This window comes from Martes martes, assembly GCF_963455335.1.
Source record: "Martes martes genome assembly, chromosome: 5".
NCBI lineage: Eukaryota > Metazoa > Chordata > Mammalia > Carnivora > Mustelidae > Martes > Martes martes.
In genome coordinates this window covers 25,779,250-25,800,419 of record NC_137892.1, presented here as the reverse complement: position 1 = coordinate 25,800,419, position 21,170 = coordinate 25,779,250, and the positions used below count along the sequence as shown (strand labels likewise).

General features: G+C 33.6%; 1 protein-coding gene and 1 long non-coding RNA gene across 2 annotated transcripts in view; one reads left to right on the top strand and one right to left on the bottom strand.

Annotated features, from left to right (window-relative positions):
* The window catches only part of LOC308343820, a 50,965-nt gene that overhangs the window by 8,087 nt on the left and 21,708 nt on the right, over positions 1 to 21,170 (top strand). The window lies entirely within an intron of this gene.
* DMXL1 (Dmx like 1) overlaps positions 3,150 to 21,170 on the bottom strand; it is a 125,059-nt gene continuing 107,038 nt past the window's right edge. Inside the window, exons 37-43 of the mRNA XM_080804998.1 lie at positions 20,672 to 20,732; positions 18,766 to 18,893; positions 14,528 to 14,620; positions 11,782 to 11,873; positions 10,634 to 10,686; positions 7,762 to 7,979; positions 3,150 to 5,268 (exon numbers count right to left, since the gene is read on the bottom strand). Of these exons, the coding sequence (XP_080661124.1) occupies positions 5,044 to 5,268; positions 7,762 to 7,979; positions 10,634 to 10,686; positions 11,782 to 11,873; positions 14,528 to 14,620; positions 18,766 to 18,893; positions 20,672 to 20,732 (870 nt within the window). The 3' untranslated portion in view covers positions 3,150 to 5,043. The remainder of the gene's footprint in view (positions 5,269 to 7,761; positions 7,980 to 10,633; positions 10,687 to 11,781; positions 11,874 to 14,527; positions 14,621 to 18,765; positions 18,894 to 20,671; positions 20,733 to 21,170) is intronic.

Here is a 21,170-nt window from a genome sequence, read left to right as displayed (position 1 = left end):
GTTGAGATCTCAGACAAATTTAAGGGTGTGCCATGCAGACCCTTTTCAAGAGATATTAGAATTACTAAGAATCTTAATATGGTATACCACAACAACCTTGGGTAGTTCAAGGTTATTGAGAGCCCATGTCAGAAAAAAATGTATGAGTGTGGCTTTTTTCTTAGTGGATTAAGTGAAGTTAATACAGGAGAAACACAGTAAGTTTTTAAAGCAATTTTACTAGACTGAACTATAAGGAATAGGGATAGCACAAAATGAAAAGAGGACTCTGCACCCTGAAACAACTCTTGCCAAGAAACAGGCTGATACTCTTATCAGTTAAAAACATGGGCCACTTTTACAGCAAAAAGCTCACTCAGAGTTTGAAAGAAAAAATAGCCCAAGGGTGGAGCCAAGAGTTGTGGAGAATTAATTCAAGGATTACTCAAGGGACTGGTGACTTCTCAGCTAAACTTCAGAATCTCTATGGACCAGGTACTACTGTATGACTCCTATTTGCCCTCTTTTAGAGTGGGAGATAGTCATGTATCTCTGTCTCACAACTGTGTGTTTGGTGTGTGCAAGGCACGTAACTTGTCCCCTTAGTTCATAGGTCTTTAGACTGAGAAGTACTGTACACGAGGAACCTCACCCAAGGAGCCAAATATACACTTGGACCTGATTTTGATAATGGGGTCCTGGTGCTCAAGCCTCACCTGGAAGCAATTAACAGGATGAAAATACTGGAGTTCTGGGGAGTCCTGTGTATGTGGGGAGGGATGTAGATTATAAAATGATTCAACACTTATCTGGGGCTGATGTACTGTATTGCTTAAATTCTGTCATATAGGTCATACCTACATAGGGTGGACAGTTGTGCAGGGGTAAAACATCTCTACTGTGGAAAGAAATGGATTGTCACACAAATGATTTCTGTCACCTATCTGTATTTGTGGTGGGAGAACCTAAGAAATAATTTCTTACTCCCAGGAGCCTTGTGAAATAATGTGACACTCTGCATGAGCTCCTTCAATTATTGGCCTCATATACACAGGAGATAAGCAGGCAGCAGGGGGACATGTCATGAAAAACTGAAATACAGACTATAGCAAAAGATACACACCTCTAGAAGACATTTAAGTAATGTATGTTCAACTTTTTCCAAGTAGTCCAAAGGGCAACATTTTAACCTTTCTACTTAAATAAACATCAAGCAACAAAATAGCTCAAAGAGTATTCTTGACACTTACACTTCATTCAACAGAGGGGCTCTCAGTCATTAAGTACTATGTGGTTTAAAGATACAGATCTCTGTCTCTTTGGTATCCTGTTACTCAGTGGGGTTTAAAGGAGTTTGGAAGGGGTGCCTGGGTGGCTCAGTGGTTTAAGCCTCTGCCTTCAGCTCAGGTCATGATCTCAGGGTCCTGGATCGAGCCCCGAATCAGGCTCTCTGCTCAGCGGGGAGCCTGCTTCCCCCTCTCTCTGCCTGCCTCTCTGCCTACTTGTGGTCTCTATGTCAAATAAATAAATAAAATCTTTAAAAAAAAATAAAAAATAAAGGAGTTTGGAAAAGTATTAGTTCATTCTTCCCTTCTCCCAAGTTATAGTTTTGTGTATTCCTCCATACATATTTCTTTGTCTGTATATACATATAGGACTGAAAAACCTGAAACAATATATGGGATATTTACCTTTAACTTAGAAATCTTTCTCACTAACCTATTTTCGGATCAACAGATACAAATCTGGCATTCTTTTAGTGTTGAGAGAATATTCAATTCCAGGGATATTTCACAATTTATTTAACCATTTACCAGCCAATTAACATTTAGATTTCTAGGTTTTTTTTTTCCCTTCAGATAGCTCAATAAACATCTATGTACACATATTTATGTGCATAGGTGCTTTTATCTTTATAGGATAATTTCTCAAAAGTAAGACTGCTTAGTGAAAGTACATATATTCAAACTTGACATGCATCTAGGTGACTCTGTGGCAACTTACTCCTACCAGCAGTGTTTCAGGGTGCCTGTTTCCTTCCAGCTCTAGCAAACTGATGTTGTCCCTTGACTTTATACCAATCTGACAGATGACATGCGGTATCACATTGTTGCTTTTTTTCTTTTTTTAACATTCCTTTAACCATTAGGATGAGCATACTTTATACTTTCTGACTTTTTCAATGTCCTGTTCTATGAATTGATTTCTCCAACAACTTCAAAGTTCTCTTTACATATATGGACATTAGTAATTTCCCCATTACTATACAAATAGTTCTTATAGTCTACCTGTTCTTTTAACTTTGACGATGGTCCCCTTTCATGCCATTACATCTTTTTGTTTAGTGAAATAGGCCTGGTTTTCCAACCCTGTTAAAAAGATCATCACCACTTTAAAATTGTATAAGGATTTTCTTATAGTGGGCATCTTTGTATTGTACTCTGACTGTTGAGACCAGTGTGAGAAATTCTTGCAATTTCTTAAGTAATTTTTTTTTATTTTTTTTTAAAAGATTTTATTTATTTATTTGACAGAGAGAGATCACAAGTAGGCAGAGAGGCAGGCAGAGAGAGAGGAGGAAGCAGGCTTCCTGCTGAGCAGAGAGCCCGATGTGGGGCTCGATCCCAGGACCCTGGGATCATGACCTGAGCCGAAGGCAGAGGCTTTAACCCACTGAGCCACCGAGGCGCCCCTTAAGTAATTTTTTTAAAAAGGAGAAATAAATTTGGATAAAGTAAAGAGAACAAGAAAGGGGGATGGACTTGACTGTCCCATGATTCTACATAAGAAAAATCCTCCACTTCAGAAAATGAGACTTGCAATGTTGTAAACTTTTCTGTCATTACAAAGCCATGTTCTCAGAAAATGCACAATTTAAAAAAACGTATGTATTTTGATGTACCCATTCCATTAATGTGGATAAAATTTTACATGTATGTACACCACTTTATATTTAAATATACATTTCAACTTTTTATTCTTACCTTTTTTGAATAATGTTTATATATTAAGTTAAAAAGATAATAGAAAAGGAAGAATAAGGTGTTCAGGAAAACTACTCAATCCTTCCTATATTTACCAAATATAAATACAGAAGTTCTCTATTTTAAAATGTCACATATCCTTTAAGTCAACTAAAGTTGCATAAATATTACTTAAAACAATAGCATGCTAAAAAAAGTCACTGCATGATTGTTTATTTAAAATATTATGACTCTGATGTAAATACATATGGGCTTACATAATTTATTACTCATATAAACCCTCAATTAAAATGCTTAATTGTTCATCCACAATGCCTTTTTTCTAATAATAAGCATAATAAATTTTCTATCTCATTGAAAGTGTTTAAAGCCTTTTGAATCTTGATTTGTGCAGTTACTGAAAAATAACTTAAGCTGAACTACAGCACACAGCAGGATCGTTTGCAATGCCGCCACAGATCTCTCTGCCGCCAGTCACATACTGTTACTGTTATTGCACGGTTATAGATACAGGTTATTATGTGCACATAAACTCTCTACATAATCAACAGTGTTTTCACTGCAACTAGCTTAACACATTTAAAATTATGAATACAATTTACAAAATCTTTAACAATATACTTTTAAGATAAAAGTATCCTGAGGATATTACAAAATTCATTTTACCAGCCCTTCATTTCTTCGCTTTGACTCTTTAATTTCCAAGATAATAGTTGTTCATATTTTGTTACATAAAAATGTTTTTATAATTCCTATTAACAAAATATATTTAAGCTACAGTATATAATTGTCCCTTAAACACTTAGTCCCATCTGCCTCCGGTCTCCTTGGCTAAAATCAAGTATTTATCAAGTTGTCTATAATTTTTAATCAGAAAAGGTAGCACAAAACAGACAGAAATAGGGTTACTAGCACATTTAAGTTAAAAGCATTGTGCATTTTTAATATTTTGGTCATATTTTATAGTAAAATAATGTATTTTGGCAAAAAAATAATAAAATATAAGGTTTAGTTTATTTTCTATTAATGGTAGATCTGGCAGGTATTTTACATTTGTAAATATTATCTATTTAATTTTACTGTTTTCACATTTGTTTCTAAAAACACTGCTATAAGGTGTTCAGAACTTTGAGACTAAAAGCACCTAAAAAAAAAAAAAAAAGAAAGAAGAAGTAAAATGTTTGGTGCTCTAAAATCCTTTGACAATTTTATAAACTTACTTTTAAGCGTCTCATATATGCCAACACAGAATCATTATTGCCTGCTAAGACTTAATTGACTCAAGATAATCTTTAAAATTACAAGCTTGGATATCTTCCTGAAATTATTTGAAAATTAGGATGGGAATTAAAAACTAAAAACAAAAAACATGGAAAAAGGTCGCTATTCTAGTGGCAGTAGTTGTTATGGCACAAAAACACATGAAAAGACTTGTAATTTCCTCTGATATATACACAAACTAAGTCCAAATAAGATGTGTAAGATATATTACATATATACAAACACACTTGGGCTTCAGGCAGGAAACAGGGAACTTTATGTAATAAGCCTCTTGGGTCATATATCACTGAAGTCCCAATGACAGTTTTTAATGAAGATGTTCATTATGTTTTTTATTCTTGCCCAATTATCAATCTATCATTAACAGAAGAAGAGTTTGAGATGTATTAGTTTGAAAAAAGAAGTAAGGGCATGGTGAATTAAGTGATGACTGATGTCAACTGCCTTTACATAAAGGGTATTTTTACTGTTAAATTCATACAGAGACATCTGCAGAAGAATTTATCAACAATCAGAACACAAAACTCCTTTAACACTATGACATACTCACTATAACATACTATAAATATGTATTATTACAGTATTACTTATACATTCTACTTTAGGCAATATAGTCTAATTCTGAATGACCTTGTTAATTTTTAAGGCATCAGTGCATCAAGGGCAAAGCTCCGTAAAATAAATATGAAAACAAGAAAGCATTAGCTTATCTGTGGCAGAGACAGTGATCACTGTATATTATATGTGTTGGCCACTTCCATGGAATAGGGAATAAATTATACATCTTATTGTCAAAATGTTATAGCATAAATTTCACATCATTTCTCAATACTTCATTTAATGGGCTAAACTGATCCGGCAGTATCCTCATTTTCATTGTTCCATCAGCTCCACATGAAAAAATGTGATTTGCTGGTCCTGTCTCAATTTGCATCACTCCAGTTCCGATATTTCTGAAAATGGACTGCCGGGCATGTTCATTGATAAAAGTGTGGAGAAGACTAAAGGTAGATAGACTCCAAATCTGAAAGACATTAGGAACAAAATTAAAAATTGAGGTTGATGATTACCTTAAAAATCCAAATGAAAAATTTAGACCTGTTTTCTTGTGCAAATAAGGAATTTCTAAAACAAAGATGGAAAAAAAAAAACCTATGTAAGTCTAAGGTCGTAACATTTTGACTCTGTGTTGCTATTTTCCAAATCCTTTGATATTATTATTCAAAATCCATCCATTTAGAAAGTATTCTACATTGCATTTAAGAGAAGAACTTAGGTAGAGGAGGTTAAGTGTACAATACTATAGAAACTTGTAATATTATAGGGACTTTCAGAAAAGCTTGTGCTAATCTGGTTGAACTCAAGATCAGTCAGTTAAGCGACTGCCTTCCACTCCGGTCATGATCTCCAGGTCCTGGGATCCAGCCCTGCATCGGGCTCCTTGCTCAGTGAGGAGTCTGCTTCTCCTCCTCCCTCTCCCTCTGGTGCTTGCTCACTTGCTCTGTCTCTCAAATACATAAATAAATCCTTAAAAAAAAAAAAAGAAAAAAAAACACAAGCCAATACCTTCTGTGAGGCGGTCTCATGATCCCCAAAAATACAAGGACATGAATCTCAGGTTAGGAAAACCTGAAAGGTAGTTCTACATTTTTAGTGCTGTTACTTCATGTGTGTGTAATGGGTGTGTGATGCAAATTAAAATCATACAAAAATACCTTCTGCTACATAATATGTATGTGAAATTATATGTACATAATATGAATGATACCTAAATATCATGGTTAACTTTACTGGGAGATAAAAAATGAGAAGGCTCCTATATCTAAAATACTTGTTGATTGACAGGCCACATATTTGAATTTTCAGCAGTAAAGTATTTTTCATTTGGGTTAAAGTGCATTTTCCAAAACTTTCCCCAAACCAATTTACTATGTTACCCTGGCTCCCCAAACACAGTAATATATTAATAAACAATGAAAATTACCATGGATTAATTTAAAAAAAAAAGAAAAAAAGAAAAGCTTGTGCTGCATAGTTTATAATGTATACATTTCAACTTTCTATTTTTTTTAAATTTTTTATTCTTATAATACCCAGCAAAGGATTAGAACCACTGGAATGAGGGCCTCAGAAATGGCAAAACTATGTTCCAATTGCAAGATAAATGATCACAACTTTAGTACACTTTAGTGAGATTTTCTATTTTCAGTCTCTACCAAAATAAATGTGCCTGTTATTGAAGTAAATTACTTACCAAGTAATTTATAAACATCTTCACTTATGTGAAGGGCCTAAATGCTTTCAGGACATCTATTTTAAGTTTAGGGAAATCCAATTAATTCCTGATTTTTTTTCTTTTTTAATTCCTGATTTTTCAAGATCACTATTTTTTAAATATTTTTTTTCCAAGAAATTCTTTAGCTCATATCATACTACTCCAGACAGGATTGTTAAGTTGTGACTTCTGAATACTACATGGTATACTTTCAAATCTTTTTTTACTTGATTAAATAATAAACCTCAGGATCATAGCACAAACTAATCCAAAGAACTAATCTAAAATATAATACATCTTATTCTAAACTGAAGGCAGTTCAAATAAGAAACGAGCTTCAAACTGAAGGAAAAGAATTCTGTATGGAAGTTGGTATATATAATTGATTGAAAAGCCTCTTCAAAATTCCAAAATTCTAGATAATTTTTTCTGGCTGGTAATTATGAAAACAATATGTAGGTTCTAACAAAGTAGCCCAACTTATTCTTACTAAATTTTCTCACTAGGGCTTAAAACAATGGATTCTAAGACTGTAGAGTCCTTCAGTGGGTTGCTGGCCATTACAATAACTTATGGACTTCTAAATGGACTTAACCGTGCAGATCTTTCCAAGTGTGGCCAGAGGACCCTCCATCAAGACTGCTAGGTATGCATTATAAAAATGCACATTCCTGAGCTTTAGAGTTACCATCTGAGTATCTCTGGGGTGGGACCTTCCAACAGTATTTCTAGAATGGGATGCATTTTAATAAGCTGCTTAACATTTTAAACAACCTCTAAGATTTAAACACAGTGGAGTTTGAGAAGGACAGGGTTTATCCAGGTACATTCAGAATTCGTCAATCAGGGTGGCTGGATGCTAATGCTATAAATTAAAAAAAGGGGAGTAATTCAGGATCAAGGGAAAAGTTAGTATATTTCACAGTACCTGAAACTGAGTTCAGTGACTCTGAAAATAGGAGTCAAGACTAATTCAAATGCCTGAAATATGTTTGTATCTGTGGAAAATTAAGTTCTTTTGCACATTAATTAAGCACATTTGAAAACAACTGAAAAAGAGACATTTTTAGGTTAAATGTCATTCATTAAAAGGTTTATTAAATAGCAACTAACATGTTGACCACAAGTAGGAGTTAATATTTCTATTATTTAAATAGACTGGTATCATCAATCTGATTAAACACTTAAGGTTTCTGAAGATTTCTTTGCATTTTGCAGATACTGTGGCATTACTGTATTTACCTTTATATTGCCTTCAGCAGATCCTGTAACAAAGTACTCTTCTGTCGGATCAATGGCAATGGCTTTAACAGGAGAATCGTGGCTCTGGAAAAGCTGCCTTTGCTGTCGTTGCCGAAGGTCAAATGCACATGTAAAGCCTTTTCTGCCGCCTGATATTAGTAGCTGATGTTTTGGAGCATATGCTAAAACAGTAGCTCCACTATCATGGCATGTAAAAGCTAAAAAATAAAATAAAGTAAAAATAAAATAAAATAGAAAAGGAAAAACCATTTAATGGTATAAGAAACAGACTTCTGGCTTCTGGCCAAGGTAGAACAATAGATCACCAGATTTACCCACCTACCTGAAACAATTTAAAAAGTAAAATGATATATAGGAAACAATGGTTTGGGGCATTGGACATCAGGCAAAGAAAAATGATCTCTAAGAGATGGGAAGCAAGCTAGGAGTGAGCCATACAACTGTCATTTCATACAGCTGGATAAAAGATCAAGCTTGTAAAGTAGAGACATGAAAGATATAAAAAAAGAGATACAAATAAAAGGTCCACAGATTAAAAACTGTAATATTAAAATGAAAAATACACTGCATTGGATTAAGAGCAGATTAAACAATGCCATAAAAAAAACCCCAAACTGGTGAACTTGAAGACATATCAATATTGTGTCAAATACATAAATACAATGAATATTTTTTTCTTAAAAAAAAAAAGTCTAGCCTAACAAATTTCAGGGAAAAAAACATCTATAAATAGCTCAAAGACAATATGGCATAAAGATGAAGAATGAAGATTTGGGAGTCAGGATGTCAAGATATAAATCTTGGTTTTTTGCATGGCTTTAAATGTATAACTTAGGTGAATTACTTTTTTTTCTTTTAATGTTAAGTCTCAGTTTCATCATTTGTAAAAAGAGACAATCCAGCCTGCTTAATAAGTTTGTGTGAGGATTAAATTAGTTAATATATTCAAAACATGTAGAGTACGAGGCATATACTAAATACTCAATATGCTTATTTTAAGAATCTGAAGAAAAAATTATAGAGAAGGATTTTTTGTTTTACTAGTACTTTGAGATATAACTTATACAGTGTTAAATGCAGAAATTCTAAGTGTTCACCTCTGATGAGCTTTGACAAATGGAGACATCTGTGTAACCATCACTCAATTAAAGACACAGAATGCTGTCATCATCCCAGAAAGTTCCCTCATGCCTCTCTGTAGTCAGCTTTCCTCTCCCACAACGGCTATCACTAGTCTGATTTCTATCTGATTACTTTTACCCGTTCTTGAACTTCACATAAGTAGAATTTTGTGGTATATACTCTATTGTGCCTGGCTTCTTTTCCTTCAACATGTTTTAGAGGTTAATGAATGTTGTCCCATGTATCAGTAGTAGGCCATGCCTTTTTAAAATTGCTTAATAGTATTCTATTACATAAATAGACCAGGTTCCTGTTGGACGTATTTGTGTTGTTCCTGGTTTTTGGCTTTTATAAATAAAGCTGCTAAGAACATTCCTATACAAGTCTTTTTGTGGGCGTGTGTTTTCATTTCTTTGGGGTATATATATAGGTGCATGTTTAACTTTGTTAGAAACTGCCAATCAGTTTTCCAAAGCAGCTGTACCCTTTTATACTCATTCAGCAAACCATGAGGGTTCCAAGTTCTCTATATCCTTGCCAACACATGGTATTCTAGAATCACTGACTTTGGCCATTTTAGGGTATAGAGTAGTATCTTATGGGGAATTTAGTTTCCATTTCCCTAATGACTGATGTTAGTACCTATTCATATGCTTACTTGCCATGTAGATACTAAGGTGAGGGTAATTTTAAAGTCTTGAATATATAATTTCTTTCATGGATATTGCTTTAGAGGTTGTATCTAAAAACCCAGGACTAAACCTAAGGTCACCCAGACCTTCTAGAAGGTTTAGTTTCTGTTCCGTGATCTATATCTATTCTTAACCCATACATAATGTCTTTCATTACTGTAGTTTTATAATAAGTCCTGAAATCAGGTAGTGTGAGTTCTTCAAGTTTGTTTTTTCCTCAGTACCCAGTATTCTAGGCCTGCTGCCTCGTTATAGGAACTTGAAGAACCAGTTGATATGTACAATACAGTTTGCTGGGACTTTGATTAGGATTGCATTTAATTTGTAAAGTTGGAAAGTGCTGACATCTTAACAACATTGGCTAACAACACTGAATATGGACTAGCTCTCCACTTATTTACATCTCTGATTTCTTATCTTTTTTCTATAGTTTTCCCCAGCAAAGGCTATATGTATTTTGTTACATTTAAATCTTAGTATGTCATTATTTTGGGTGCTATTATAAATGGTGATTTTTAAAAATTTCAAATCCCACTTGTTCATTGCTGGTGTATATGAAAGCAAATGACTTTGGTATATTGACCTAGTATCCCGTGATTCTACTATACTTGCACATTAGTTCCAAAAGTTTCTTTTTTTTTTGTAGATTCTTTAAGATTTTCTACACAATCATGTCATCTGTGAATAAAGGCAGTTTTATTACTCCTCTTCCAAATGTATACCTTTTAATTCTTTTTCTTATCTTACTGCATTTGTTAGGACTCCCAGAGTCCTAATGCGGAGTAGGAGTGGTTATCAGATCCAAAGTAAAAACATGATTTTTATATTATCTATGTTCTACTACTATCCTTCATCAGGTATAGTAAAGAGTTAATTACATATCTTGCATTTTTCTGCTTTCAAAGTTTGCGCCACTGTGGGCAAAATAAACCTCACAGGCTAATAAATATATGTCATTAAAGACAAGCCATTAAAAAATTCTTTTACTTTATGAATTTCTTGACTTGCAGAATTTACAAAATGCTTTCAAAACTTACCATGGACTAAACTATTGGCAGGTGCTACGAGAGTATCCCACAAACATATGTTCCTGAAAAAAAAATTATTTGAATGACACAAAATTTTAACAACAGAATAAAAAATAAGCTGTGTCATATAGTTATAGTAACAATTGAACCTTATTCTCATAAAAAGTTCTTAAATTTATAAAAGAACCAAATACAAGTAACCAATATATTTATGCATGATTAGTTTTCACACAAAATTCAAAAAATTACTAACCTAAAAAACTAAGTAACTTTAGACTGGCACTTATTTACAAATAATGCTATATAAAGCCTGAATACAGAAACTACTTTTTGTATTTGTTGATTCTCTAATCTGACAGATGGACTGACATATACCAATAGCAGGACACCCTAAATTTTTTTGGAACACAAAGAAAACTTATTTCTGCTATGAATGGGAGTAGCTTTTACTCCTTTCTATTAGTGGCAAAGGAGGCACTAACATACGCAAGAATTTCTATCCAAGATGGGCTGAAGACTCCATATTCCTACAATCCAATTTGTAGTGCAAAGTAAGGCTTCACAGATAAATAGAAAAGCTCAGCAATCTCAGCAGAACTCTGCTTCACAAGGGAAGTGAAACGGGGTGTTGTGGACTGAGGCAGGAGGAGACATCTTCTTACCTACTTAAGGTTTTGGGGGAGATGGGGATAGGCTGCCACTCACTAGCTACTGTTCAACTAAAAAGTCTTTTGAGTTTCTAGTTGTTTTTTTTTTTATCATGAAACACTAATAATACCTACCTAAGAGAGCCACCATGAGGATTAATGAAAAAGGTGAACCAATAAATAATAGTTCTTCTTTTTTGCCTCAAGCTTTCTTAACACATAAGGAATAATATGGAGAAAAATTAATTTCACTATCAAATTCTTTTCTCCTGAAGTCTTAACATTGCAATATTAATAATACAGAAGGAATGGATTTTGTTTTTAAGGCCACCAAAATTTCCCTACCTTTACAATTAGAACAGTAAAACTACTCTAAGTAGCAAGTCTCTATAATAAAATATTGAAAAGCATAATTGTGAAAACATTCTTGAGACACAAAAATGCAAAGCAAATAAAAAATAAAGTTCAGCTATACAGACGCACACTTAAATTTTAGTTATAATCTCTTACCTATTGTCAGTTGAAAGACCAGCTGTAGCTATCAAAGAGGAGGAACTAACAAAGACAAAATCATTGGCTGTTTTGTTGTGACACTGCCAAGTCTGGAACAGTTAGAAACAAACAAATGTTACTGCTGTCACTAGCAATTTTATAACCAAGTAGACGCATTAATAAAAAAGGGATCATGTAATCTGTGGCTTACTTAAACTTTTTGAGTCTTTCCCCCCAAACTTTAGACAAGTTTCAAGAGTAATAAAGAGAATTTTGATATACCATTTATGCAAATTCACCAATTTTGAACATGTGGCACATGTTTTGCCTCTCCTCTTTCTTTCTCTATCACACACACAACTTCCCTGAACCATATGCATTGTAAGTCTTTACGAGACCCTGTGCTTTTGTTCATCTAAAAGTTCAAAAGAAAACAAAAGGAGGCTAATTGTTTAATATTTCTCAATATCTATGAGAAATTTTTTCTTAGAAAAAACTAGAATTTTAGATTATCTCAGACTAAATTATTTGTTTTCAGAAATGTTTAAACTCTTAAATAATTTTTTTCTTTTTCTAATTTAATTTCAGTTAGCCAACATACAGCACACCATTTGTTTCAGATGTAGAATTCAATACTTCATCAGTTGCATGAAACACCCAGTACTCATCACATCACATGCCCTCCTTTATGTCTGTCACCCAGATACCCCATCCCCCCACCTACCTCCCCTTCAGCAACCCTCAGTTTGTTTCCTTTAGTTAAAAGTCTGTTGTGGTCAAATATTTTTTCAAATGTGTGAATATAAACATATTATTAAGTCAACAAAACTAGAAAATTTACAATGTTTGTGAACACTCCATCAAACAGTAACTTAATATGAGAGGTCTAGTCTATTACAGAGATTTCCAAGCTATACTTGTTCAGATGTTTCGTTTCAATAAAAAATGATTTTTTTAAGTATATCAAAATCAACACATAAAAGATTTTTCCTTTGAGTCACTTCCCCATTTCCCCTGACTACCCCTAGATATGTCCTTAAAACAAACAAAATACACTTTAACCCCCAAAACCAATAATGTACATTTCCAACCCAATTTATTTTTATTTTTATTTTTTTTAAAGATTTTATTTGTTTATTTGACAGACAGAGATCACAAGTAGGCAGAGAGGCAGACAGAGAGAGAGGAGGAAGCAGGCTCCCTGCTGAGCAGAGAGCCCGACGCGGGGCTCGATCCCAGGACCCCGGGACCATGACCTGAGCCGAAAGCAGAGGCATTAACCCACTGAGCCACCCAGGCGCCCCCAACCCAATTTATTTTTTAAAAAAAGAGGCAGCCCATAAGGGAATGTAAACATATATTTAAATCCACTGGCTTAATAAAAAAATAAGGAAAAATATTATTGCAAAGTACTCTCACCAACCATCCCCTTGCCTGCTTTTGTTTAAATCAGTACCATATCCCAGAATTTAACCTTGAGTGAATTATCAGAACCTTAATTTATATTCTCAATATTTTCCTAATAGGTATTGCTTAGTCCTATAAAGGGCTTCACTGAAAAATATATTAGTGCTCGCTTCGGCAGCACATATACTAAAAATATATTAAATACAAACTCAGTGTTCTCTGAAGTTGCAGAAGGTTCATTATGCTTGCGCAGTCCCGAATAGAGATGTATCATTTTTTTTTTTTTTTTAAAGACAGGGCAAGAAGCACCTGAGTGGCTCAGTCAATTAAGCTCTGACACTTAATTTCCACTTGGGTCATGATTTCAGGGTTGTGAGATCGAGCCACACGTTGGGCTCTGCACTTAGCATGGAGTCTGCTTGTCCCTCTCCCTCTGCTCCTCCTTCTGTTCTCTCTCAAATAAATAAATAAAATCTTAAAAAAAAAAGAAAAGACATGGGCAAGAAAATAATTGTGCTAGCTATAACATATCCTTTCTACTTTGTTTGTTCATAAGGGCTAATTGCCAAAAAACAAAACAAAACAAAACAAAAAAAAACCAACCCCAGCAGATGCATAGTCTGTTGATCATTCTTTTTAGGTATAATCCCCACTGTAGCCTAGTGAGGATGGAAAAGGGCTTGAGTAACCCACAGGCTGCATGGGTCTCTGGAGGTACCACGTTTGTTCGATACAGGTTAATTTTCCAAATTACCAGAGACTAAGAATTTTCAAACCTCACAGATTAATTTTCACATAACACAATGACAGGAATTTATAGTAAAGTGATTGTATACACAGAACTAAAGAGATTTCACTTTTTGGCTTTAATATTTATTGCCTCAAATGTATATTCCTGATTTCTTTAAAACAAAAATTCAGGGGCGCCTGGGTGGCCCAGTCCATTAGGTGTCTGCCCTCAACTCAGGTCATGATCCCAGGGGTCCTGGGATAGAGTCCCACATTGGGCTCCTTGCTCAGTGGGGAGCCTGCTTCTCCACTGCCTGATTGTGCTTGCCCGCTCTCTCTCTCATGCTCACTCTCTGTGTCAAATAAATAAATTAATTAAATTAAATAAAAATTCAAGGGGTATCTGGGTGGCTCAGTCAGTTAAACATCCCACTCTTAATTTCGGCTCAGGTTGTGACCTCCGGGTTATGACACTAAGCTCCATGTAGGGCTCTATGCTAGGCATGAAGCCTGCTTGGGATTCTCTCTCCCCCTGCCCTTCTCTTGACTCTGTTTCTCTCTGAAAAATAACAAAAATAAAATAAAATAAAAATTCAAAAAACTTTAAAGGTAAGAGTTTTTGGCTTACCAGGTATGGCTTGGGCATGCTTCCAGTTACTGGGCAACATTTCCAGTTTGTTTGATACAAACTTAAATATCCGTCAGCATCAACAATTCCAAACTTAGAGAAAAACATTTTTTTTTAAGTTTCTAATACTAATACAAAAGTACATATCAACCCATACCCCCATTGTGAATCCCATATTTTGATCTCAAATATTTTGTTGATAAATGGACTTTTACTTCACCTATGCATGGATCTAGTCCAGAAAAAGTTAGCTGCTGCTTAAGAAAATTCCAGGTCACACAGAATAAGCAAACATCAGACATACACTTTATCATACTAACCAAAAGCAGAGTCTATATATTATCTAAAAGTACTCAAAAAATAGGATAATAGATTTACACATTAAGTCATGCAACAAATGTTTAGTATATATAAAATAGAAAACTGTCATTATGACCAAGAAAAAACAAGGACTTCCAGAAATATATAAGAAAAATGTGTCAATAAGAGTAGAAAGTAAAATGAAACAAAACAAGAATTCCCACTGTGGGAACTCAGGGTAATCTGATTGAGAAAATGTCAAAATTATTCAATGAGGGACTGTTATGTTACAGATATAAAAGGATAAGGAAGACTAAGCATTTTTTTTCTTTAGCTTATAAAAATAACATATACAGTTTATAAAATAAAAAGAATGTCTACTTCGGACCCTTGCCCTCTCCCATCTCCAGATCTAGAAACTATTAACAATGTGATGTGTTCCATTTCAAATCTGTTCTATGAACAGTCCAACATTCACACAGGGTTTTTTAAAAAATGAGAATCGTAATAAATATACAGTTCTACAATTACATTTTTTACCTGTTATAGCCATCTTTTCATATTAGTACATTTAATCTACTTCATTCTTGTGCAGTGTAGTATTAAACTATATGTTGTATTATGACTTGTTTGAAAGCTTTTTCCTTTATGGACAGTTTCCAATTTTCCCTAATACCAAGGGGCACCTGGGTGGTCTCAGTTGGTTAAGCATCTGCCTTTGGCTCAGGTCATGATCTCAGGGTCCTGAGAGCAAGCCCAGTGTCGGGCTCCCTGCACAGTGGGGAGTCTGCTTGTCCCTCTGCTTCTCTCCTTACCCCCGCTTGTGTCCCTTTCCCTCTCGCTCCCTCTCTCAAATAAATAAATAAAACCTTTAAAATAAATAAATATTCTGGTATATAAGCCTTTGAGTATTTATGTAGGATAGATATTTAGAAATGGGAAAGCTTTGTCAAATAGCATCATTTAACACTGGCAGGTGAAGCTAAAATTTAATCAATTGGTAATCAAGTGGTAATATCAATTCATACACCTATTTTTCTTACACATTATCAACACTGCTTATTACTAAAATTTTAAATATTTGTTGGTATACAGAAAAAAGGCTAATTTTAATATGTATTTCTTCAATTATGAGTCAGGACTGTTGGTCATGCATAGTTGTTTTGTAAACTGACTTGATTATATCCTTTATCTACTTCTCTATTTTCTTTTTAAAAAATTGATAAGGCGAATATTAGGAACAGTAACTCATTGTTTATCCAATTGTTTATCCACAAAGAATGTTACAGATATTTTCTCAAAGTCTATCCTTTTTGTGATTTATCCTGTTTTCTGGAGAAGACATACATATGGTCTTTAGAAAGGATATATGGAACATGTTATATCTCTGCACACTTAAAAATACATTTTTTTAATGTATTTTTCATCAAGTTTGAATGAACGTTTGGACAGATGATGACAACTAATTTCCATTCATTGTCCATCAGACTTCTGTGAATATTGCTTTCCTATGTGTAATCTTTATTTTTGAGTAGGTGAATGCCATTAAATTTAGAGGGGAGGGGTGGAGAGGTTCTAAGTAATCATTTTACCCCTCCTCCTTCCTAGAAGCTCTCTTTATCTTTGGGTTAAAAAAACAAAAATCAAATAATCAGGATGTATCTAGGCATGTGATGTTTCTCAATACTTCTGCCTAGTACTTGGTAGGTCCTTTCTTTTAAAAAATTCCATTTTTCTTTGATTTGGGAATATTTTTATTCTAATTAATTCCTTTGAATATAGTGTTTTTTCTATTCCATCATTTTTTTTCTTCTTCTGAAATACCTTTTAAATGTCTTTTTAAGTTTTCCTGGGTCTAGTCTTAATTTGTTTCTTGTATTATTTTTATCAAAGGATAATTTCCTAAGTTGTTCTTCCAGTCACAAACTAGATTTTTAACTATTTCCATTCTGAGATTCAGCCCTTATAATGACTAGTTGTTCTAATAACACAATTTTGGGAATCACATGTTTTAAATTTCCAAGAATTCTTTCCTCTTCTACTGGTTTTACTTCATAGCAGCTTATTTTTATTTTAGAATGCAGTATCTTCCTGAATCTGAGGAACTGTTGCTCACAGGTCATTTATTCCACTTAATGCCTCTTTTTAGGCATTTTTAGTCCATTTCTGTTCATAATTGACAAACTAACCAGGATTACTGTCCTCTGTTTTATTTAGCATGGTAGGCTTCCCTACACTAAGGGAGACAGCATGCTTAGCTGTTGTGCTGTTTGGCTTCATCATGCTTATGGTGAATGGACAGTAAGTAGATTGTTAAATATACTTGGGCAGGTAATGAAGAATAGTTTTTTTGTGCCTTAAGATTTATGTTGAAAGCTATAGTGAGTGTTAAATCTACAAAATAATTCAGACTACAGAAGGTATTGAATGCCGTGCTAAAGAATATGGTCTTCTAGATACAATGAGGAGCCTTGAAGGGCTCTTGAAAAGAACCAGTAATGTGATCTCCCTTATAGTGTGGTTATATAACTCTATTATTAGTTATACAACTGTGTTGGCAATATGAAGGATGCATTAGAAAGGTAAGAGTTGAGGTACAGAGCCTAGCTAAGGAGCAATATAGTATTGACAACCAAAGTAGAAAAGCATAAGCACTAAAGTATACATTACACAACTGAAATTACAGTGGAATGCTAAAAGCTTCTAGATTAAGTCCCCTCAACTTCCCACTAAGGAGCAAAGAACGTTGCCAACTGGTATTAAGAAACCATATACTCTCAAAAGTTTATTTCATAGCTACTTGAAAAATTATCATTGACTTTTGTGAAATGGTAACACTGCTAAGTGATAAATGTGGTAGGCAATAAGACTGCAACACACCAAGATACAAACAACACGTGAGGAGAGTTAAAGGTTTGGAAGTTGAGAGAAAAGTCAAGGCAAGATGAACCATCTGTGAGGCCACTGTGTCTTTTTAGTGAAGCATGGTTCTGAAGACAAAGAACAGGCTGATGTCCCTATAATTGTTGTTTAAAGTGATAGTGAGATACTGGGGGTGCAGAGAGGCGGTCTGAAGAAAACAGGATTATGGGAAGTGAGGACAGTAAGGGATATTCTAGAGCAGGGTTGAAAAACTATTTCTTAAAGGGTCATATAGTAAACATTTTAGCCTTGCCATCTATAAAGTCTTCGCTTTCCAGAACTCTGCTGTTGTAGTGGAAAGGTAATTATAGAAAAGAAATAATGAGTGAGGTAGCTGTGTTCTAATAAAACTTTACTTACAAATAAAATGTAGCTAGGCCATGATTTGTTGATTCCCTGCTCTAGACCAGTCCTCAAAAGCTTAATGTAGGTACAAATCACAAAAGTATTTGGTTAAAATGCAGATGGTGACTCAGTAGGTCTGCAGTAGAGTTAATCTGCTTTTTTTTTTTTTTAAATATGGAACCCTTCACAAATTTGTGTGTCATCCTTGCTCAGGGGCCACGCTAATCTTCTCTGTATCCCAATTTTAGTATTATATGTGCTGCCGAATGGAGCACAATAATCTGCATTTTTAATAAGCTCCCAGATGTTACTTGCTACTTGAACATACTTTGAGTAGGTTCCAGAGGACAAAGAGAGTAGGAATATTTAATCAAAAATATATTTGGTGGTCCTATAACAGTTGGTCCTTAAGCATCATTAAGTGAATTTTAATGGATATATATACACACATATACACACAAAACATGAATACCCATAAATAAATGTCGTTCCAAGAAGAACGAAATGAATGTAAGTGTTCTTTGAAAAGACTTTTATAAAAGAAGAATCCATATAGATTAATAATTTATCATTACCTCACTCAACTGTTCTCTTCAGAAACACAGACTAGTAATATTTATAAACTTCCAAAATAATCAAGCCCTCTTCCCATTTATATTTTTATATACTACCTTATTTCCTTGGTAGTTAAATCTCATTCTAGTAACTCTTGAATTGCCACCAGATCGAAAACAGGTTATTTGTTGAGAATGGCCCCATTCAAACATTCGGACACTTCCGTCTTGAGCTCCTGTCAGATCTGCATTATAAAGGGCAAAAATTGCAAATTTATTACTGTCATCTTTGGAAGGTTTATTTTTGAATCCAAGTGAAGACCTTTATGAAAGAAACACCTTTGAAATGAATCATGGTCAATTTACATGAACTTACCTTTGTCATGAAATTTCGTTTGAGTATTTTTAATCTTAAAAACAGTTTTTTGATGTACTTTCATTTGACTCAGAATATACCCTCACACTACATAACAGAAGCAATTAAATCAGACCTCTGTAAATTTTATTTCCTTTTGAAATTATCTTTTAATAGTCTTTGAAATGATCTTTTAATAGCCTTTAATAAATACTTTATATAATAACCAGTTAACAAATTTCTGGGTGAACTAAAGAGCCAATTCTTATCAGTCCTACTATTAACATTTAAACTTATATATTTTCTCTAGGAAAAAAAAAAAGACTGTAGAAAGTCTTGAATGTCATGCACGGTAAAGAAAAAAATCACTTCTGATAGTTATTCTGACTGACTGGATAGCTCAAATGTGTTATGTTTCACTGAGGGATGTGAATAAGCTAAGTAATTATTAATTCATCACTCTGCCATTTACTAATTTTGTGATACGAGGAACCTTATTTAATCTCCATGAACCCATTTCAAATTGTCCTGTAAAAGGGGAATAATGATATGTAAGTTAAGAGATAGCTATGAGAAGTAAAGAAGATAATCCATCCATATGAATCATTTAGAAATATGCTTAACATGGACCACTCAATTTATGTTAAGTATAATTATCAGTAGTAATGATTCAATGCAGTAAAAACACTAATTTTTACATTATTTCACACCTTTAGGATCCGTAATAGAAGTAACTCTCTTCATTTTAAATACATAGCTCTTTTGAACCCTTTTGTTGGACACTGATATGCAATTTTGATAACAGCTGCTTGTACTACTTAGGACAGTGAAGTAGAAAAGAACACTGGTTTTGTCAAATGTATCTTATCAGAATATCTCTCATTATAATAGTATAATTTTTTATATGTTACAAAATTGAAGGAACATGAATGTTTTTTAATTAACAGGCGCGGTGCTTATTACTGTGTGCTGGGGCAACTTGATGAGAGGCACAACTTAAAAATCATATTAAGAAAACCTGAATATTGAGATGCCAATATGAATGCTGATTCTAGCGCACAAATATTTTTAAAGTTGTCTTTTTTGTTTTTTCTCTGTTTCAGTATGTCCAAATAAATTCCCCATTGATTAAGTTCTTTGTTAAAGGAGAAAAACTTTTGAAGTTCCCAAGAATATTAACTGAAATAATATATCTTCCCTGAGAGTGTAAGAACTTACTAGTAACTACTTCCTTTGCCTACTATTAGTGTGTCTGATAAAAGGCAAACTGACAAAATATTAATAAAATACAAAGTGACTATGATGAGCCAATAAGTGACCAAGGTATTGTTCTGATCTATGTAATAAAAGAAGGGAGTGATCTCATTATTAAAACAATTAATTATGACTATAACTTCTAATTGTATGAAGTGTCCAGAAATGTTCAAAACTAAAATGTTCTAACTTAGAAATATGCAGTCAACATAGTAAAGATTTACTGCATCAAGTTAGCCTTCTCTATTAATTCAGGAAAATTTCTTTTTCTATTGTTATCCAATTTTGAAATGTTTTTATTTGCTAGCAGACACTCTCTATTAAAAAAAAAAGTAAAATAGCTGACTACCTTTCAACTGAAACTAAAAACCTGCTTTAAATCCTTAGAACACTGGCTAATTATTATCAACTTACAGTAAGGAAGAGTTGGATGAGAAGTCATTCTTCTGACATTATTAATGGCTTTCTTAATCATCTGTTAACAAAGAAAAATCATTCTTCTATAGTTACAATAAAAAGTAGGATTAAAAATACAAAATGTGACAGGTAATTCAAATAACATTTATTTATTTATTTTTATGTGATTCCTACTGAACATTGTGGGTGCTAAAAATACTAAATGTAATAACAGAAATTAAATTTAATAGCTCAGCTCTCTCACGTTTAAGTGTACATACATTTTCAGCATCATTGACTAGGCTCTAAGAACAAATTCACCTTGAGAATTTAGTCTTACCTCCTTTCTTGCCAATTCTTTTCTGATCCCATTAATTTTATTGGAAAAATCCTGAATAGTACAAGGTTAAAAAGATAGGCAGAAGCATGTGAAAAAACAAAAAAAAGAGGTGAACAGAAAATTGTATAAATTTTTAACTGATAGTGTGGAACTATTCATCCTTTTTTTAAATTTATC